We start from the raw sequence: 21,815 nt of genomic DNA on the forward strand, positions 1-21,815 counted from the left end.
ATGGCCTTAATTGCGGCTTTCTCTCTATAGAGTTGATACAAAATTTAAACTTTTTGTATGAAACGTGGTGTTTCTCCAGATCACCCCCTCCTCCCTTTTAAAAGGCCACGTGGTTTATGCACGAGCCTTTAGAGCTAAGACATGGCCCCAAAAAAACTATTCTTAGTAAGTGGACTTATTTGGGAAGAAATTGAAAATAAAAAAAATGTGATTAAATTATTTGAAGTTTTTTTAAGACCCTTAGGATAATCAATCTTTAGATAGTCGAAACTTTGGACTATTGAGTCTGAATGTTTCTTTCGAAAATTTAGTCTAAATCTTGCCTTTATCTATAAAAACGTACTAACTTCAAACATTACGTTTTCACAACTTGACACGACTAAATATTTGTGCTCCGATATTTTTAGCAAAGACAATATTGAGCATCTCCCAAGCCCAAGGCGGTACACTCAACCAATAAGTTTTTCAACTTAAACTCTTTCGAAATATATTTGCAAAATAAATATTTTCATCACATCCAGCGACACGCAGTGATAATCATCGGCCCAAGTTTGCCATCTCCGATGGAAAACAGATGACGCACTGGAACTGGAGTCCTCATTAGCAGATCCCCACATCTTGCTCACAGTCAGAGATGCGACCGAGATGCGAACGATGTTTACCCTATGTATCAAAACTTCAAGAGCAACTCTTGAACCCGTGTTTACAGCTTGCGGTGCGGTACTGACTGCAGTAGAGATGCTTTACAAAATACCATGTTGACCGTGTACCAATAGTCGCTTGAACTATATCGCTTGATGAACAGATATTTAAAGCTTTCGAGAAGATTCCTGTTATGAACTTATAGCGTTTGATCTGATGTGAATATACGTTGTCAATATTTTGATATCTTTATCCGTTTTCAGTGAGACTGGATAACTGGACCGGGATCCAATAATCGGATCTAGATTGTCAGACAATTTATTTTATTTCATTTCTGAACATTAGTTTTACAACCCCCGGACGACACCCGCAGGGTGGTCGAGTTGCGAGTCGTGGGGGTGTAATTAAACAAGTTAAAAGGACAAACAAGACGGTTTCGTCCAACGAATAAAAAACACGTGAAGATTCTTCTACTCACAAAACAAGAATAACATTTATTCACAACAAAGACAACTACCACTTCTTCTTACGCCCTGTGTTGACAGTCGCAGAGTGGCAGATACACAGCTGTCATCGCAAGTCCAGTGGCGTACGGTCCACGTGGGGACCGCAATTCCAGTCGCCTCAACAATTAGAAATAAGTAATCATTCCTACAGATTACGAACAAAAACCTGCAAACAGTAACAGATGATCAGATTTGGTCTCATTCATATTTTCAAGGCATGCAGTCAAGATTCGATTCGACTTCTTAGCATCAGAAGTCTCGATTATCCGATGTTAAAATTATCCAAAGTTTCGATTATTCAAAGCTCGTTTATTTGTAGGGAAACTTTGGATAATCTAATTGTATCTAGTTTTCTTTAGTTTCTTACTCTTAACATCAAATTTAAGTTTAGCGACCAACATACACAGAAAAAAAATGTAAATTTACCCAACACTGAAACCATGTTTACAACGTAAACATGCTCAATGTAAATTTGAAATTCATTGTAAAAAGTTGAAATGCACTTAAAGAGCCACAATGTAAAACGAGATTCATTGTAATCTATGTATCTATTGTAAAACGACATTTTTATTCTGGAAAATCATAAATTTGAATTTATGAAAAACATGTAATTGCAATTCTGATGTAAAAAATTGGAAATGTAAACTCTAAAAGCATTTATACTTCAATTTTTATTCTGTTTTGCGAATGACAGCTCAAGCGGACAACGAAAACAATTCAGTTCAACTTTGCTGATGTTTGGTCCGCAATTGAAGGGAAGTGTTTTCACATTCAATTAAACAACCTCAGCAATTGACATTAGATGTAAACAATCAGCTCTTCCCGATCACACTCAATGCAAGAGATAACCAGAGTGAGCGGGATGAACTATTTGTTTACATGTTATGTTAGCCCTTAACAATAATTGTTCAATTATTTTTTTTCTTATTTTGAAGTTTTCCAGTAACTTGGAGAAAACTTTGTAAGTAAATGCCCAAAAGTAATCGTTTATCAAAATTGACCTTATAAAAATACCTGAAATTATAGGCAGAAACTGGCGAGCCCTGACTGGCGATGTTTTCGTTCCCGAAAATCGTACCGGCGGCTTCCGGACGGATGTCAGGCTTGAAATTCCAGATCATTAAGCTTGGGAATCGGCACCTACAGCAGAATCAGGCAGGGGCAGCTGTTAGACGGCAGTTTTCCCACTCCCGGCAGGTGCGCTGCAGCGTTGAGATCCTAGAGCTGGAAATCCTGCACCGCCTTGTCCTGATTCCGGACCCGAATATTATGGTGGCGGCGCTGAAGGACTGTCGCCGGCTGAACGATTACGCGTTGGCGATTCGTTTTCTGGAAGCGGCCAAGGACCGCTGCGGGGACCAGGTGAGCACCATCTATCCGTACCTGCTGCAGGAGCTGCGGCCAAAGTTGTGCGAGCTGGGCATCAAGGAGCTGGGCTACGACAAGCCGGAACTGGCTATAACCCTGGGTATGGAGAACTAGGAGTTGGAGTTGTTTTTCTGGAGTTATTCTCTTCTATCAACGAACAGGTAAACATCCCGATTCCCGAATAATTGTTGGTCCATTAGCAGATTGCGCGCACTGACACCGTCCAGAGAGATTTGCAGGCACAAGTTGCGGTAAAACAAGCCCAGGAGGTCTTTGCGCTGATTTCCTTGCATGGCCGGGATGTTGCGTTACCCACGAACGTGTGATCTGAAAACCAAACTCGATCTAAGGTTGGCCAGGTCGGAGAACTAGCCGCAAGGCCACAAGGTAAGCGCTTTTTCAAGACTGGTCTTCTAGAACACACGGGTAACGGTAAATTGTCTACTTTTTCCACAGTCAACTGACGTCGATTGTTTTGAAGTTTTCTTTATGTTTATCTTTTTGTTTGTTTGCCAACGAATCCCTGCGACTGAAAGTGTGTACTCACTTGACACATCAAATCTTAAGTACCCAAATTTAAGTTCAAACAGACAGAAAAGTTTTATTTGCTATGAATGGAGCACCCGTCGTCGAGCAGTTTTTCTTTTTTTCTGCAATGTATTTCTTATGATTTACACCAAATAATATACTTTGCAAAAATAGATACGATAATTTTTTTTCGGTTTAACCAGATATTGCATTTTTTGCTGAAATAAAAAAATCCTATTAAAGATAGAAAAATCAAAATTACCAACGTGTAGCATTAGGTTGCAATAACTGTCCTTTGAATTTGGTGCCATTTAAGTAGCGAAGTTTTAGGCAAAGAAGAAACCAAAAATTAGTTCAGATTGCTTTATTTATTATACACTTTTTATTAGTTTGTGTGTTTATCTGAGCAAAATGACAATTCGATGTGTATACAAAGTTTTAATAATGTAAAATTTTGGAGGAAAATGAAAAAAAAGATATATATTTTTGTGTTGGCCGATTTAACCTGTTCATTATCTGATTCAAAATAAGGGAATGTTTTAATCAACCGAAACCTAACTAATCAATTGAGAATGTAGATTATTCAAGTGGACAAATATTTTTTAAAGTCACATCTACCATAAAAGCAAAGCTCTGCTTCGAAAATGATAATTGAAATGATTTTCAAAATTAGCAATCTAACCTCATTCTCGCATTTTCAATCCAGATCTCAGAATTTTCAATCACAATGGCAACTTCAAAAAGTCAGTCGATAGAACTCTTTATTTCTTACCTCCTGGTAACTTTATTTTATTCTAAAGATCAATTTTCTTCTAAAAAACCTTAAAATAGTTTTCACTCCCCTTTGCACTTATCGCGCAAAAACGTAAACGTAACCTTGCACCAAAGTTCTCCTACTCGAATGTAGATGGCGAATTGAATTTTTAGCTTTGGTTTTGGGGGCCTATAGTGAAGTACTAGATTGACAAGAAATGTGCTCAGCCGCAGGGCCGAGAAACGTCATTTTCTGATTTCCAAATATTTACAAATAGCTGTCTGACGAAAAAGTTTAACTGGATGAGCTTGATCTTTGCCAGCTTTGCAGAAAACTAATTATGTTACTGTAAATAAGGATATTTTTTTTTAAATATATGATTCACTGAATTGTGCGTACCGGGAATCTTCTCATAAAACAGTTTATGTCCTCTTCCTCTGGATCGATGATGATTAAACGGTAAGTGTTGAATGAAATTGATTTGAGAACCTAACTGACACATAGATTTACTTCCAGATGAGATAAATAACATGCTTGAGGATGTTAGGCATCGGAATTGTGACGGGTATTGCATCACGAACGGGCGGATTACCAAGCTGCTCGTATCAGAATATCAAGACGGTCTTGTCCACATGAGAGTCGGCGGCCATCAAAGAAGAGATGAGGATTGCCCACAGCCAGCTCCTCTGCAGTAAGTCACTATCCTCCGCGAAGCTTGTGTTCCCGGATTTGAACCCGACACAGCATGTTACGTCACTGAAGAAAACCCTCGAGGAAACCCATTAAATGGTGAGATCGTCTGCAAAATAAATTCTTTTCCTAAACTCTGTATAATTTTACAGCAAGCACACGCTTTAAAAAGACTCGCCGGCTGCTGTACAACGCCACTATCACTGGAACTTTGCATGCTCCAGCAGGTTTGAAATGGTGCTGACAGCTTCTCGTCACTCAGCATCGGCTACATTTTGGTAACCGAGGAAAATCAAGTTTGACTACCGTGAGGTGAACCTGGAACTGGTCACCTCTGAAGCTTTAAACATCAAGCACCAAAAATTTACTGGATTACGAGGTGGATTAGAGAGAGTTTACTTGTTGACATTAGGTAAGTATAATCCGTATTGCCAAGATCACCCTTTTGAATCGCTTTGCGACTCCGACTCTGGAGATTCAGCTACGCCGAGTCCGACTCTGAGTCTCCAGAAGTACCTACTCGACTCTACCGACTTCACAGCACTTTTGTTATCTTTTGTTTAATATAAACATTTGTTCATCCGGACCTGCTAATGACTTTTTGCAGCATCATATTTTTCGAATGTTCAGTTTATATTGCTCCGCTGAATCTGAGTTCTGATGTAAAATTCAAAACAGTTTTTGCTTCACTAATTTAAATGACTTACTTTTGTGATTTGAATGATTAACATTGAGTATCTATTTAGCTCCAAATACTCCAATATGATCAAACAAAAATCCAAATGTATGTCATCCTAAGCAAAAATTGAAAAAAAAGTTTTAAATTTACATCGAATTCTAGATTCAGCGGAGCAAAAATTTTTTTCGCTTCGGTAAATTTACGTTATTTTCATCGGAAATTTACACGATTTCCAAATAATTTGCTTAGGCTTATTTACGTTGGATGGTTCGTAAATTTCCAATGAAGTTAATGTAAATTCGCATCATTAATGACATGCACTTTTGGTACATCATAAATGATGTAAATTTACCGGATTTTTTTTTTCTGTGTATTACTCAAATTGAAGTGGTTGGTTTTAGTTTCATTGCCAAATTATTTTTTTTCAATACTCCACCATCGCCATCTTGGATTATACATTTCAAGATCACTTTAAAACATTTTTGGGATCTCAACGACCCAAAAAAGGATAACAAATCGGATGCTTTAAACCCGGACAGTAGAAAATGGTGTAAATTTGGACGGTGTAATGTAGACTCTTGCATGATGTAACATTGCCTTAATGCATTGAGGTTGCAATGTAGGTGGAAAAAGGGGAATTACTCTGGAAAGGACCACAACCACAATCTGGAAAGGAGGTATATTTACATATGTTAAGGGTAAAAGTGAACATTTCACCTGGTATAACAGATGCACGTATTGCCAGATGTAATATTACCATTTTTTTACTGGTCAGATTATTATATTTGAGTCAGCAAATCTACGTTTGGCAGATTATATTACGACACATTGTGATTGACGAAGGTAATAGTCTGGACCCCATGCCTGATTTTTTGTTCTATTCTTATTGGAATTCCATATATGCGGAATTGCAGACACGGGTTCCCGACTGTCAATTAAATAAGAAGAATGATTGCATTTTTATTGCAATTATCATCCTCCGAATTGTGCACCCGCAAAGCTATTCGTTAAGATGAGTCTTTAACTCGTGTACTCACCTTTCAGGAAGCGCGGCAAGCTGGCGGGCACGTGCGTCGTCGTCGCTCCAATGCTGAAGCAGGTCGTTGAACGGCTCAGCACGGCGGTGGGTGTGCGGAAGACAATCCCACCGGTGGCAGCTCCGGACATATCGCCACCGGAAAAATCCGGATCGTCCGAATCGAAGGCAACGTTGTCCTCCCACTCGGACACCACGGCCCCCGACGGCTGTTGGCCTCCCAGTCCGTGCGATTTCATACTGACGGACGTCCTGCGCAAGTGAAAACAAAACAGTTTTAATTTTCAGTCCAAGCCATCCTTCAGGCAATTGCCCGACTGGCCGTGCTGGTGTAATTCGATGCATCCACGCAAATGCTAATCCAGCGAATGTTTAACCTTTGCTACGCGTTTTTTTGTCTTTGCAATTGTCCAACTTAATAAAATGATAAAAACGTCCCACGTTCAGACAGCGTGGCGAGTATCGCACCTTCATTGCATCAGCACAAAAAACTAACAATTGTCTGACGTATAAAAAGTTGTTAATTGGGACTTGGTGGCCAAGAACGTGACATTCGGTACTAACAGTTTACTGTAAACTTTACTTTTCTTACATAAAATCACATATATACTGAGAATGTTGGTGTAACTCACTGTTAAACAAAGTTTTTTAGCTCCAGAATATGCTTACAACACGAATTTAGAGAATTCAACAATCATTGACGTCCCTATTATATATGCAGCTTGTGCAACAAAATAGAGTCTGCGACAATCGCATCACCAAATCAAAATTTGTCGCAACTACAGCTATGTTGTGGACCAAGGCACCTTACCAAAGGTTGATGGACTGATAAATCCGATAAATCTGTTGCATTACATTTTGCTCAATTCAATTCAATCAATGTAATTTGTATTTAGTAATTCATACATTTGTGAAAAAATTAAGCTAAACGTCTAACCTAATCTGTGAAAAATTTTCTTTTAATATGTCACACAACATGTCGCGCGACATAGATTTCCATCTGCTCACCAACACGCGACAAGCTGATAATAATCGCACACACAAACTTAGACAAAAAATAACACCATCAGCAACAGAGAGTCACTAAAACATAAGAAAAAACTCCACGCTCTTTATTTGAAGCACCTCACAATAAAACCCCAAACGAAAGCACTTACTTTTCGCAAATCAGATGGCACTCGATCGGATATTTTTATCAGCAAATTATTGTCGGACGAGGGCTGCAACACCGCCACGCTTGGTGATAGAGATTTTTTCGCTTTTCGGGACACTCACGGGAATTGATCCCAGCTGTGTACCGTGGCACTTGACACCTTACTTTGCAGCTTACACTATAATTTTCACACATTTACCGAAAAGCAAACCAAATGCTGTCACCCGATTCTGACGTGAGGAAAGGTGAACTTGCAGTAATATCAATAAAAAAAAATCGCACTCACTGCTAATTACCGAGATTTTTTTTTCTTTTTGTTCTTAGCACCTCAGTGAATCACACCAATGTCTACGAAACATCTGCAAATTGTCACCTCGAATTGATGAATGAAGACGGCTCTGACGGAAGCAAAAATTAGCACCTTTCCACAACTATCGACTCAGTCAACTAAACACTGCACTTTGTGTCGCTACAAGTCAACAAAAGATTGCAATTTTCGACCTGTGCACACTCAAAACAGAAGTTTTTGTTTGACCCTGGAATTTGTTGTGCTGCAAACCTAAGGCGAATCGTCTTTACAGGCCAGCAGCAGGCAATCACACCACTTTGAAGAACGCGTACAGCGAAAAGTAAGTGAACCGCATTAGAGGAGAGCGTGTCGCGTGACGAGACGCCGTGCGACGCAACACGCGATTTGTGTTGCACGTGGCAATGCAATGCCGCCGCATACGAACGTTGACCAGAATTAAAGGAATTGCGCCTAACGTTAGGCATAAGCCATAGATATTTTTTCTTATCTAATTAGGTATTTGCACCGATTTGAGCCAAATTGGTGGGAAGTTTATCTAGAGCAAACCCGTCGTTTGTTTTTTTTTCAAAGCAAAAAGTACTTTATATTAAGTCATAACTCTAGAACTGTTGAACAAAGAGACATCCAGTGGGTTGTAGGAAATTGTTGAAGGAATCAGGTCAAAATAATATTTTAACCCTCAAATACCACTCAATGTTCCCATTGATGCCGTTTCTAAATTCTACCATTAATCCAAGCCATTGCCGAGAAGAGCACGCTCTTCGTGCGCACTTTATAGATTAGGATGTAAAAAAATGTCGAATTTTGCAGACATTTCAGAGCCCGAATCCCAAATATGAGCTTGATTGGATGCGACAGGACCTGGCGCTTTGACTTTGATGTTTAAATGGGATTCAAGCCGTAAACTCGTTGCGTTTTGGGGGTTGCCAAGTTTTGAGCCCCTTAACGTGAAGACTTCCATCATTGTCATGATTTTTCGTTCAAAGATATAATTTTTGCGTCGCTTTCAATATTTTGACAAAATTCCTTCAACAAGTTATTTAGAATAGTGCCCTACACATGCTGATTTCTTTTGGTAACGATTATCCCATTTCTTGTAAAGTTATGGAAATCGTCATTAATCAATGATTGCCAAATAGGACGTCAATGACTGTGCCACAAAATTTTATAAATTTTTAAGCACAATTGATTTAGATCAAAAATTCTTTCAGTGGCTTCAAGAAGGCAACAACCGGCACATCTGGAGTCTTTTTGAAAAGGTCCTATAAACCAAATTTTCAATTTTTGCTTTTTGGGTGTTTTTGAATACCCCTGACTCAAGGCGGTTCTAAAAACACCCAAAAAGCAAAAAATTGAAAATTTGGTTAATTGGACCTTTTCAAAAAAAAAACTCCAGACATGCTGATTCCTTTTGGTGCTGAAATTCATTAAATTGAATTTAATACTGAAGATTTTATAGTGATGATCAATTTTCTTCGAAAATGATCAACGGCTTCACCTTAACGATTTTTGCATAGCTCATAGTCCGTGTTGCAGGAAACAACTTTTCCGAAAAAAATCGGTAAATATTAAAAATTTTACACAATTTATAACACCGTCGCTGAAAACTTCAACTGTTTCTTAAAAGGTGAAGCCGTTGATAATTTTCGAAGAGAATTGATCATCACTATAAAATATTCTGTTTTAAATTCAATTTAACGAATTTCAGCACCAAAAGAAATCAGCATATGCCGGGTGTTGAGTTCTACAAGCCACTGAAAGAATTTTCGATTTAAATGCGTTCAAAAATTTATGTAATTTTGTGGTACAATCAATGACGTCCTAGTTTGCAATCATTGATTAATGACGATTTCCATAAATTTACAAGGAATGGGATAAACGTTTTCAAAGGAATCAGCATGTGTAGGGCACTATTCTAAACAACTTGTTGAAGGAATTTTGTCAAAATATTGAAAGCGACGCAAAAATTTTACCTTTGAACGAAAAATCATGACAATGATGGAAGTCTTCACGTTTATACTCTTGTGGCAATCATCAGCTTGATTTGGCAGCTTAATTTGCCAGTGTTGCAAATTTTTTAAAAAGAATATTCAGAAACTGTGAAAAAAATGTCGAACACGGTGTGTTTCGTACAACAAACCTAGATTAAAAAAATGGTAGGTCTGCTATGTGGCACTATGACAGAAGGGCCCTTTCCCGACCTTTTGCATGGTGAATCCAAAATATTTCGTCGGGGTTTAGAGTATGCATTGAGAGACTCAAAATTCCATATTTATGATAATGCAAAATGCAAGAAATGGTACTGTTTTTTGAAGTTGATATGAAAGAGTATATTTAGTTCTGCAGAACTTTTTATGTTAATTTATTTTCTAGAGTTTGTTTACAAGCGTAAAAAAATGCATTTTAAATCTACTGTTCGTTCAAGCATTGCTCCGTCTGAGCCTTCAGCATCTCCAGCTGACTCTTGCGTTGGTTCAGCCTGGTCGTCAGACACCCGGTGTAGGTGGGAATTTTGTCATTCAAATCGTTTTCAAAATCAGTCACCGTGACATCCAGCTCGGGCAGCGCCTCGGTAATATCAAAGTTCAGCGCGGCAATAGCGTCGGCGATCGACTGCGGGTTGCTGATGATGTTACGCTTCTGGAACACCTCCAGCAGACTGTATTTGCTGATGTTCGTTTCATCTTCCAGGAAGCGTCCGTAAACCGTCGCGATCACATCGCTGACCGAACTGTCCAGCTGCTTGATGCACTCGCTGAAGTCGTTTCCAATCCAGCCCATGATACCTTCCAGCATGGGCAGGTTATTGTCCCAGCACCACGATTCGAGATCCATTCCGTACTGCAGCAGGTCACCTTCGTCCTGAATAACACTCTCCAGGTAAGAGACCTTGCGATCGAACACGGTGTGATAGAAGCCGGCCAACACTGTTGAAGCCTTCTGCTTGGCGTCGGAAACCCTCAGGATGGCGTCGTCCTGGACCAGCTTAAAATCCGGGATTGCAGCACGGAGCATGTCGAGTGCGACCATCGAGTTGTTGCGTAGGTCCGAGGTTTGGGCGCTCTAAGATTATTTAAAAGGAAAACGGTTAACTTTAAACACTTTCACTTGGCAACTTTAAGATACTCACAGCGTAAGCCACAAACAGAAGAGCAATGAAAAATTTCATTTTATTGTTTGGGTTTGTGGATTTTACACGAAGTGATGGGTTTGAAGCAATCCTTGCGATTGATACCAAACACAATTTTTGCACGGTATTTATTTCAGATTAAGCGACCAATAAGCTTGTTGTCAGCTAATCAGCCAGTTATCGTTCTCATCTTTGGATAATGGCATAAATTCAAATGATTGCCGTCTTCCGTTGCTTATCAGAATTCTTGCGATTTATTGTTTGCCATTCCAGGATAGAGTTTTGGACGTGCGAAATGACATCAGATCCAGGATTTGTATTTATCTATACTTTGTCTAGTATAATCAGCGAAACGCAAACAAATAACATCATTTGTGTCATTTATTTGAAAAGATTTTCAAACGGCTCAGGGTTTTTATTTTGAGTGCCTTAGTTTTATCATGGGAAACAAGAATATGGCTGGCTCGTTTACTATTTTTATTTAAATTATGAAAATGGTTCAGAATATTATTGAAAACAAACTGCACTTTCATTGAAAATCATGTTCAAAAATTGGATGCATAAGGCATCAATGTTCATTTTTAGCTTGCCGTCTTGCTCCAGCACAGTGAATAAAAAAAAGATGAATTGCAAAAAATAATTTCTTGAATCTTGTCATGCTCTCTTGCACTAGCCATTTTTAGTGTGTGTGAAAATTGCTGAAAGTTTGACAACTGGCCAAAGATTTCAGGTCGGAACGTGTTTAACACGCTACATGCCCGACTAACGTAAATATTTTCAATTATAACTCGAGACTCTGGCTACCAAATTCAACCAAACTTCGGAACAATGCAAAACGTGTTTGTTATTGTTTACATTGCGTGGTCTATTTTGTTATTAATTCCAGTTCAAACGTTAAACGCGTTTTTCTCGGAACGTCAAAAAGCGACGTGCGACAAAATAGCACGACGGCTTCGATGTAAAAAGCTTCAACCGATTCTTAAAGTTTCAGAAGGAACATTCTATTTTTAGAAGTAATTTTGAAATTGCTCTGATTTTTTTGTAAAAAAATATATAACTATGAAGCAAAAGACATAAACCTTTAGAAATATATAAAAGCCTAATTTAAACTGTTATTTTTTAAGTTCTATTACCTACTTAGATAAAATGGTTCAACCATTTAACATACATGGTTGGTCACTTTTTCGTTTGACACTTTTTTAGTTTGTACCCCATTGGTTGGTCAAAGTCATACTAAAAAGTGACGAACTGTCACTTTTTACACGGCGCTCATGCACACTATCAAAACAAACGTTTGGTAGTGTGTGTGAACTCCGTGTAAAAGGGGTGTCAAACTAAAAAGTGACCTCGTTCGTTTGACAACAGTTGGTGTCAATCAATTGGGATTCGAGTGTACTGTAATATCAAAAGATTTTTACCTTAAGATAAATCCCAAAAGAAAAGGATTGCAATACGGTATTCAACCCATTTAAAAATTCATTCTTTTCAAGGCTATAGATGCAGTTTACCTCATTAAGGTCAAAATTCAAACAAAGGTAATTAAGTTTCCCGGACACTGGAAATACCTTATCAAAAAACGATTGACAGCTAAAGTAACAATGTGTATATTTTCAGAATTGCAATTAGAGGTGGGCAAAATGTATTAATTTTATTGAGCTTCTCATTTTTTAACTATTTCACTAAATCTATCTAACTAGTCTTTATTGAAACAATTTAAAATTGCTCAACATATAAATATTGCAGAACAAATTTTTCCGATATTTATGATAAATGGTTCAAATTGAAACAAGCGTGGGTTTATTATATAAATTTATGGTTTGTATATTTTTTCGGTTTGATGAATCAACCCATTTGAGCTGCTCGTTATTTTTGCCCACCTCAATTACTGACGAAATGTACCCGGAACTAGATAAAGAGAATTTTTTTTATTGAAGAAATGCGCAGCTCAGTCTCTTTTTCCCATCAGTCCTTAGGTCACTGTAAGTATGATTCTTTGTTTCTTTATTTCGGTGAACGTTTGTTTTTTAATGTATTTATTTAATTTATAGGCTAGTATGCAGATCGGAAGGAAAGGGGTCAAGAAACAGCTTTACGAACAGCAGAACAAAGGAGAGGGAGTGATTTTTTGTGGGCTTTTCTTCACCCTCTCTGACTTGCTTGCGCTGCTGCTGCTGCCCATTTGATTTTTTTCTTGACCGATTCCTTTCGAAGTGCGCATACCGCTTATACTGGAAAACTAACTAACAGCGAGTATTATTTTGAGAACTATTAACAAATAACCTAAAATTGATTTAATTTTGATGTCAGCTATTTTAATATACCTTTTTAAGTTACTGTTGATTTTTTTTTGCAAAATGTTAAAACAAACAAAATTCTCAAAAACAAAAATATTAACTTATTAATAGTTTTGCTCCATTTTCTACTCTAATTTCTTTTCTATTCTAGGTTTACCAATTTATTTGGTTGTTCGTGGGATTAAAATAATATTTTTCAGTGTTCTACAGAGAGATTCTGCAACATAAGGCATTGTTTATGGTTTAAGACAGGCCACATATTATTTGCTATGTATATTTTAAACCTATTGTATGTATGCCTCTGTTTTATTTAAAAATAGTCAATATTTCTCAAAATCTCTGATACTTAAATCATTGTTATCCGAGCATTCGTTGGTGAAGGTTGTCTGAATCAACATGACTCGTCGCGTCCCGGCGCAAAACGCCGGCAATATTGCCCTACCTGCGGCTCAAGCAGGCAAAAAAGTGGGAATTTCCAAAAGGAAGGTTGAGGCCTCAACTGATGGCCAAAAACCGGGGATTTCCAAAAGGAAGGTGCTTTTGGAAGTGACATCGAACAGCAAAAAGACGAAAAAGAGCGACGGTACTGTACCGATGGATGAGGAGGAGGAGAACTCTTCGTCGCACGAGGAGCAGCTTTTGAAGAACAACAAGTTCGCTGGACTGCCTGACGAGGACCAGGTAGCGGAAGCAAAGGAGAATGAAGTGAAACAGCGAAAGGAGAAACTGCCTCCTTTTTATGTGCGGCAATCAGCAGCAACGATCGACTTTCGAGCGGGGCTGGTTGAACTCATCAAGTCTGGGAAAGTCCTAGGCAACATTCGTCTGTGTCAGGACGGATTTAAGGTGCTGGTGCAATCCAGGCAGCACTATCAACTGGTCAAGGATTACTTGACCGAAAACGAGGCGGAGTACTTTACCCATGATGTCGTCATGGATAAGCCGTACAAAATCGTCGTCAGAGGTCTGTACGACATGCCAGTGGAGGAATTAGCTGCCGAGCTAAAAGTTTTGAAACTGGATGTGTTGGCCGTGCACAAAATGAGCCGACGCAACAAAGACATCAAGTACCGTGACCAGCTCTACCTGCTGCATTTGGCTAAGGGATCGACGACGCTTCCTGAGCTGAAGGCAATTCGAGCGGTTTTCAACATTATCGTGTCGTGGGAGCGATACCGACCAGTGCATCGTGACGTCACACAATGCTTCAACTGCCTGGGTTTCGGGCACGGAGGTAAGAACTGCCACCTGAAGCGTCGTTGCGCCAAATGTGGTACCGATGCGCACATCACATCCCAGTGCATCCAAGATTCGCTGGTGAAGTGCCTCAACTGCAACGGTGAGCACTCGTCAACCGACCGAAAGTGCCCCAAGAGAGCTGAGTTCGTGAAAATTCGGCAGCAAGCATCGACGAAGAATCAGCCTCAGCGTCGTAGAACTCCTCCAGCCCTGGTGGAGGAAAATTTTCCACCTCTTCAACCGCGACGCCAGGTCCCGAACTTGGCACCGTTGCCGTTGGATCCCAGGAAGAGAGCTGAGATGAATCATCCACGGCCGGGTTCCAGCCAGGAGCCGAGACCGCCACCACCGGGCTTCAGCCAGGAGCCAAGACCAACCCAAGAACCAGCAGTTGAGGAAAATGGTAATGATCTTTACACCTCAACCGAACTCCTCAATATTTTCAAACAGATGTCCGCTGCACTGCGTGGATGCAAAACCAAGACCCAGCAGATTGAAGTGCTGACCTCGTTCGTCATCCAGTATGGATCGTAGGTCCCTCAAGCTGCTGAATTGGAACGCTTGCTCCATTAGGAGGAAGAATTTAGAGCTGGTGGATTTTCTTCGCGAGAAGGAGATCGACGTAGCTGCCATCACGGAAACTCATCTGAAGCCCGGTGAAAAAGTTTATCTGCAAAACTACAAGATCGCGACGCAGCTCGACAGGACCACCTCTGGAGGAGGAGGTGTGCTTGTCGCTGTTCATCGTGATCTCAAGCCACGCCGGCTGCCACACTTTAAGCTGGACATCATCGAGGCCGTTGGGGTGGAAATTCCCACTTCTGTTGGCCCAGTACTCTTCATTGCTGCATACTGCCCACGTCAGGTGAATTCCAGAGATGGTTCAGCAGCAAAACTGAAGAGCGATATCCAGAAGCTGACACGGCGGAGCGCAAAGTACATCATCGCTGGTGACCTCAACGCGAAGCATGAAGTTTGGGGCAACAGCAGGAGGAATCGGAACGGAGTGATTCTGCACAACGATCTGCAAAACGGATACTACAACGTTGTGAGTCCGGATCGTCCAACGAGGGTGGCTCGGTCTGGGAATCACTCAATCATCGACTTCTTCATTACCAATATGGCTGAGAACGTGGCTCATCCTGAGGTGTTTGAAGAGTTGAGTTCTGATCACTATCCGGTGGTTGTGGAGGTTGGAGCTTCCGTTACTCCGCAGCGGCAACCAACCCGGAAAGATTACCACAACGTTGACTGGCAGCAGTTTCAGCAAGTGGTCGACAGCAACATCGACTATGATCAACACCCGGAAACTTCTGCCGATATTGATCGTTCGCTGGAGGTGATCCAGCAGGCTATCAACCAAGCAGAGGCTGCCAACGTTCGGGAGGTTCCTGTTAATTTTAAGGTAACTGATATTGACGTAGATACTAAACACTTGATTAGACTTAGGAATGTTTATAGGAGACAATATCAACGGACTGGGGACTATGACAAAAGATTTCAGTGAACAATTTGAACAAAATCATACAAGACCGACTTGACAATATCAGAAATCAAGAATTTTCAAAACATGTAAGCCAGCTTGGGAATTATTCAAAACCATTTTGGAAACTTTCAAAAGTTCTTAAAAACAAACCAAAGCCTATTCCTCCTCTTATTGTTGAGGATTCTCCTTTGATTACATCCGAGGAAAAGGCAAATGCACTTGGGCTTCATTTTGTTAGTTCACATAATCTTGGCGCTTCCATGACCAGCCGTAAAGAAACATCAGTTGCCAATAGTATTTCAACAATCAATGACTCTACCTTTGAATTTCCTGCAGATTCCCATGTTTCTGGTGAGGAAGTCAAAGTTGCAGTTAAACAAATGAAAATATGAAAGCTCCAGGCTTTGATAACATTTTAATCTAGTGTTGAAAAAACAGAGTGATCAGTTCTTTCAACATCTAGCCAATATTTTCAATAAATGTTTGCAACTTGGTTACTTCCCCACCAATTGGAAGCTGGGCAAAGTCATACCAATTTTGAAGCCTCAAAAGATCCAACATCGCCAACAAGTTATCGTCCCATTAGTCTTTTGAGTAGTCTGTCCAAACTCTTTGAGAAGGTCATCTATTCAAGGCTTTTGGATTTTACCAACGATAATAATATAATTTTGAACGAGCAGTTTGGCTTCCGAAAGGGACATAATACTGCTCATCAGCTTACGAGAGTAACTAAAATCATCAAGCAGAACAAGCTTGAGTCTAAATCAACTGCTATGGCTTTGTTGGATGTTGAGAAGGCTTTTGACAATGTTTGGCATGATGGTTTGATACATAAACTGTATTTATACGGTTTTCCAATGTATCTTATCAAAATTATCCAGCACTATCTTTCGGAGAGATCGTTCAAGGTTTTTCTGAATGGGATTGCTTCTGGATTATTCAACATTGATGCTGGGGTTCCCCAAGGAAGTATTCTTGGCCCACTTCTGTACAATATTTTTACATCTGATTTGCCTACTCTTCCTGGTAATGGTGTGTTGTCACTTTTTGCTGATGACACTGCCGTTATTTATAAGGGTAAAATAACCAGATATTTAGTTGGCCGTCTTCAGAAGGGTCTTGACGTTCTTTCCGAATACTTTGGCGACTGGAAAATTCGCATAAATGCAGCCAAAACTCAAACCATCATTTTTCCACTTTCCAAATCGGCCAGATTTGTCCCAAAGGATGATGTTTTGATTAAAATGAATGATGTTTCGATACCCTGGTCAAAGGAAGTTGTCTATTTAGGTCTCATACTTGACTCGAAACTTTTGTTTCGGCAGCATGTAGATAAAATATTGAACAAGTGCAGCATTCTCATCAGGTGTTTGTATCCTTTAATTAACAGAAAATCAAAGCTATCTTTGAAAAATAAGTTAGCAGTTTACAAACAAATAATTTACCCCGTTATTGAGTATGCAGTACCTGTTTGGGAGTGTTGCGCTAGAACTCATAAATTGAAGCTCCAGCGTGTCCAAAACAAGGTACTCAAAATGGTTTTGAATGTTCCTGGCTGGACAAGATCAAGTGAGGTTCATGAATTAGCAGAAGTTAAAATGTTGGATCAGAAGATTCAAGAAAAATGTTTGAAATTCAGGGAAAAATGTGCTATATCTGAATACCCCTTGATTCAAGGATTGGTTTAGTTTATGGTAAGATTAAGTTAGTTTTAGGTTAGGTTATGTTTTCTTAACTTTTTTTTCCTCATTGTACCTAGTGTTACAAAAATGATAAATCATATACTTTTAAAGTTATAAAAATGAACAGTGTTTAAATCACGAAAAGCAAACTAAAGCTGAAGAGCCACAGCTGACCACTTATTATGTAAACCAAATGTAATTATTATAAGAAAGATTCAATAAAGTATATTTAATTCAAAAAAAAAAAAAAAAAATTCTGATACTTAAAAAAAATCGTTATTTCTTCTATCAAAGAAGAACCCCCTTTAGGATATGCATATCCGTATCATGTAACAAAATTATAAACTCTGAGTAAATTACATTAAGTGATTTCAAGAATAGTCCTTATAAAATTTACCCTGAAAAAGCTAATATTAAATGAATCGATGTGTTCAATTAATAATGATGGGGTTTCACGTTTCTTATGCGTATTTAGACAGACAATTAGGTTAGTGTTCAATTAGGCTGTTTTTCTTTATTATTCATTCATTATTCCGAAACATTGTCAATAATAAAATATGATTAAATAAGTTAAACAAAGGGGTTCAATGAATTATATTTAATTTTTGAAACTGCAACTTTATTATCATTTTTATTATTATTGCATATTTTCAATTAAAAGCAACTGCTAGATAATCCTTCCCTTGCAAATCTGCAGCAACTGCGACCTTATATTATCGAGGGCAGCTTTCAAGATGTTATCATTCTCAACCAAACACACCCGGTACACTTTCGCAATGGCACCAAGTCTAGCCTCAAACTGGTCAACAGCCACGTTTAGCTCCTGTGCGATTTTGGGAATAAGCTGCTCCAAAACGCTCAACTTGTCCGCAATTTTTGGAATCAGATCATCGGGACGCGTCAATATGTTGGTTCTGTCCATCGCCAACAGTACGTTCAAATCGGCAACCGTTGCATCCTGCTGTAGATCTTCGAGAATTTTGACGATTTCCTCCCGAATCAACGCGTCTACGTCCAACACGCAGTTGGTGAACTCGACTCCGGCCACCTTCATGTTATCGTCGACCAGGACACGCGCATAGCCCAGACACGCGTTGTCCACGTAGATCGGCGGATACAGCGATTGGCTGTTGAGTTGGTAGAGGATCTCCTCTTCTGCCCAGAAGGACTGTTGCAGGTATAGCTCTTTGACTTGGACCAACTCTTGGTGGAACTGCACCAGGATCTGGGTCGAGTTCTGCTTGGCTGCGGTGACCTCCTTGCTGACGTAATCCCGGAATGTGTCGAACTCTATTTGGGCATCTCGCAACTTTTCCACGACATCAAGTGTTTCTTGACGGTCTGCAAAGATAATCTAGAGCCAAAAGACGTCAGCTTCCGGTGCTAATCGCAATTTAATCAACTCGACTTACATGCAAAAACGCTGCAGCGAAAAATATTTTATGAATGAACCTCATTCTGTTGACTGGAGGTCTGCTCACGGGCAGATATCGAGCACGAATGGTAATCAGAATTTAATCTACAGGTTGATTTTATATGGCCTGTATTGGGTGATTTAGGATTACAAACGAGTATGACGACTGCTTTCATTGAGTAAAATGCGCAATCAAATGAGCTCGGTATAAAACGTCGATTGTCGATAAATTTCACTATCATTTCGCGAGCAAACCTCAACCAACGGAGGTCGTTATCAGGATGGGGGACATCCTCCTGCAATCCATTTTATTACCGCTGCTTGTGGTGACCGTAAGTTCAATTCCAAGAAAATTCTTGTTTGTCCTTAAATGCATTGTTTATCACACGAACAGTTCACAACAGCTCAACGGCCAAGCACGCTGAAAGTCATTGACGACCTGCGCTATGCAGACCCGTACATGCGAGCCCACCGTAATCTGGTCCTCGACGAACTCCACGCAGCCAGACTGAACGCGTCCGACCTTCAGTCGGAAATGATCCAACTCATGGCCAATCAGAAGCAACGGTACGTCGAGTTGGCCGTTGACGCGGAGAAAGCCCTGGTCGGGGACATCGATCGAGAGATTGGCGATGCACCGTGCCTTGGTTATCTGCGGAACATCGTGGAGAACAACATGTACATGGCTGGCATTTTCTTCACCAACTGCGTCGATGAGTTGGACGCTAAGCTGGACGCGGAGACCAACAGCGTGTACGGAGAACTTCAGCGAGATGAGATCAGTTTTATGCGGGGAAAATTGCTGGATGCGTTCAATCGGGAGAACATGGTACGAGATCCCGAGCGGATTAGTGAAAAATTGGCGGCAAAGACGGTTCAGTATCAGCAGCTTTCAACGACCGCGATGGCACAGTGGAGCAGTATTGTGGGCAGATTTCGTGACCGATTGGTAACGGTGAGGAGTGTGTACGAGCAGTGTCTTATCAACAACCAGAACCTGTTGCAGTTGATTTTTGACAATACCAAGAGACAACTGAGCCGGATTTGTCGGCATGGATTGTAATAGTCCAAATCATTTATTATCATTTAGTCATCGCATAGGTTTACGAAAAAAACTTTCATTGTGGAAAACAAAATATCTACAGACAAATTTGGAATTTGGACTTTAAAATATTTTAAATATCGTCATCTGAAAGCCAATCTAGACAAACGTGACAAAAATGGCCATACTTTGCCATAATGTTTTGATAATTTTAAATAATAAAAAAATACATTTCAAATTGTTTTTTGTCTAATCTAATCTAATCTAATCGAACACAAGCGCAGCCAGTCCAAAGAAAGCATCCGGGAAGAACTTATGGTTAGATTACGCCTCAAGTTCCTTCTTGTCATTATTAATGATTGCAGTACTTTCGAGAACCCCCGAAGTGTATTACACTCATTAAAGCGGCCCGGCCTACTGCGTTGCATTAACCGCATGAGACAGATTCTATGAACGGATCCCACATTTCATAGAACCATCAGGGGAAGAAGAAGAAGCCGGGGACATAGCGTACCAACCGGTTCGAGTTATTTATAGATTATAATGGTGTGTGGTGTGTAGGGGAATCGTTGGGGAAGGGGATTGTTGTATTATATAGTAAATGACCTTGTGTTATTATTTCACCATTACAAATAAATTCACTCAAGGAGTATTAATCCCTTGGTGGCCGAATGTCTAGAGCATCTGATTTCCAATCCAAAGGTGTGAGTTCGAATCCCACCTGATTCTATGCGTTTTTTGTTCACATTCTAAGTTCAATTACAGTCGAAAAATTTCAAGGAGACCGGTCGGGAATCGAACCCTGAACCTTCCGCTTATGAGGCGGCTATGTTGCTATGTTTATGTTGACTAGAAATCTACCTCTATTAGGGACCATCCATAAACTACGTGGACACTTTAGGGGGGGAGGGGGTATGGCGATTGTCCACGCTCCATACAAAAAAGTTTTTTTTTGTATGAACAATTGTCCACGAAGGGGGGGGGGGGGTTGAGATTTCCAAAAAAAGTGTCCACGTGGTTTATGGATGGTCCCTTAAGCCAAGTTGTGAAAACAATGAGTTGCTTACAATTTCAGTGCGGAACAGTCTGATTTTTAAAGGTATTGATTTTCAAATCTGTTTTTATTTTTTTTTGTTAGAAAAAGTTAGCCGTTTCGTTTCTCCAGAAGAACAGGAAAAGTTGACAGATTCACAGCGGAATTGCAAAAAATAGGTTATTGCCCTTTCATTTTTCGGGCCGATTTTAAAGGAAATTTTACAACACTATATTTAAAAAAAAAGTTGATTCTATGGCTTATTTAAACTTTTATTTTTTTTGTTGCCCTCCCTCGTCATCGGTCAGTTTTGAAGGATGTAAAAAACAACTTAGAAAACAACCAAAATTTTCGACGGTCTAAACTGCCCCTGATCGCATAGATGTCCAATATGCATTTTCTTCGATTTCGAGTTATTGATGCTGTTTGGTTCAACATTGTGTGCTCTTTCGAAGGAGCCTACTTTGTTCTAGAAATCAGGAGGAAATCCAGTTTTTGGGCGAAAACTTAACACGTAGCCTTATGTATGGGACAAACTTCAAATGCGTTTTTCTCAGCTTGCTGTTTTTTTCATATGGGACATTTATGCGAACATGGGCAGTAAAGGACACTAAAAAAACAACGGTTTTATTCACATTCAAGTCAAAGAGTCACTTCTCTCTGTTCAAGTATTACGATTTTTGGTATTACCCTTTGGAAACCAAGCCCTCGTCATGAAAATTCCATTCTGTAAAATTTGTCTCATATCCGTAACGTCATCTGGGGCTAATGGGAACACATGGAGTGAATTGGGCTGCTTTAGCCATGTTTTTGCACAATACTTGAATAT

The 21,815-nt window shown here is 39.7% G+C and overlaps 4 protein-coding genes across 4 annotated transcripts in view; 1 reads left to right on the plus strand and 3 right to left on the minus strand.

The window, feature by feature from the left end:
* Positions 1 to 7,961, minus strand: part of LOC6031355 (protein pinocchio) — a 48,183-nt gene extending 40,222 nt beyond the window's left edge. The window contains exons 1-2 of the mRNA XM_038251605.1: positions 7,361 to 7,961; positions 6,205 to 6,455 (exon numbers count right to left, since the gene is read on the minus strand). Of these exons, the coding sequence (XP_038107533.1) occupies positions 6,205 to 6,442 (238 nt within the window). The 5' untranslated portion in view covers positions 6,443 to 6,455; positions 7,361 to 7,961. The remainder of the gene's footprint in view (positions 1 to 6,204; positions 6,456 to 7,360) is intronic.
* A 2,038-nt stretch (positions 7,962 to 9,999) lies between these two features.
* Positions 10,000 to 10,916, minus strand: LOC6031354. The gene is made up of 2 exons (XM_001842114.2): positions 10,797 to 10,916; positions 10,000 to 10,729 (listed from the first exon to the last, which is right to left on the minus strand). Exons 1-2 carry the CDS (start codon positions 10,833 to 10,835, stop codon positions 10,076 to 10,078), a joined length of 693 nt encoding a protein of 230 aa, XP_001842166.1. The 5' UTR covers positions 10,836 to 10,916; the 3' UTR covers positions 10,000 to 10,075.
* Positions 10,917 to 18,110: 7,194 nt separating this feature from the next.
* Positions 18,111 to 19,018, minus strand: LOC6031353. The gene is made up of 2 exons (XM_001842113.2): positions 18,910 to 19,018; positions 18,111 to 18,851 (listed from the first exon to the last, which is right to left on the minus strand). The coding sequence occupies exons 1-2, from the start codon at positions 18,952 to 18,954 to the stop codon at positions 18,165 to 18,167; spliced, it is 732 nt and encodes a 243-aa protein (XP_001842165.2). The 5' UTR covers positions 18,955 to 19,018; the 3' UTR covers positions 18,111 to 18,164.
* A 111-nt stretch (positions 19,019 to 19,129) lies between these two features.
* LOC6031352 lies at positions 19,130 to 20,061 on the plus strand. The gene is made up of 2 exons (XM_001842112.2): positions 19,130 to 19,243; positions 19,306 to 20,061. The coding sequence occupies exons 1-2, from the start codon at positions 19,193 to 19,195 to the stop codon at positions 19,972 to 19,974; spliced, it is 720 nt and encodes a 239-aa protein (XP_001842164.2). The 5' UTR covers positions 19,130 to 19,192; the 3' UTR covers positions 19,975 to 20,061.
* The last annotated feature ends 1,754 nt before the right edge of the window (positions 20,062 to 21,815 follow it).

This window comes from Culex quinquefasciatus, chromosome 2 (genome assembly GCF_015732765.1).
Source record: "Culex quinquefasciatus strain JHB chromosome 2, VPISU_Cqui_1.0_pri_paternal, whole genome shotgun sequence".
Taxonomy (NCBI): Eukaryota; Metazoa; Arthropoda; class Insecta; order Diptera; family Culicidae; genus Culex; species Culex quinquefasciatus.

What these genes read in the sequence shown, in the direction of transcription:
- LOC6031353 (XM_001842113.2), bottom strand. Translation starts at nt 18,954, where the DNA reads ATGAGGTTCATTCATAAAATATTTTTCGCTGCAGCGTTTTTGCAT. An exon ending in TCGCTGCAGCGTTTTTGCAT is followed by an intron (nt 18,852 to 18,909) that starts GTAAGTCGAGTT and finishes TTTTGGCTCTAG; the next exon opens with ATTATCTTTGCAGACCGTCA.
- LOC6031352 (XM_001842112.2), top strand. Translation starts at nt 19,193, where the DNA reads ATGGGGGACATCCTCCTGCAATCCATTTTATTACCGCTGCTTGTGGTG. An exon ending in TACCGCTGCTTGTGGTGACC is followed by an intron (nt 19,244 to 19,305) that starts GTAAGTTCAATT and finishes TCACACGAACAG; the next exon opens with TTCACAACAGCTCAACGGCC.
- LOC6031354 (XM_001842114.2), bottom strand. Translation starts at nt 10,835, where the DNA reads ATGAAATTTTTCATTGCTCTTCTGTTTGTGGCTTACGCT. An exon ending in TTCTGTTTGTGGCTTACGCT is followed by an intron (nt 10,730 to 10,796) that starts GTGAGTATCTTA and finishes AAATAATCTTAG; the next exon opens with AGCGCCCAAACCTCGGACCT.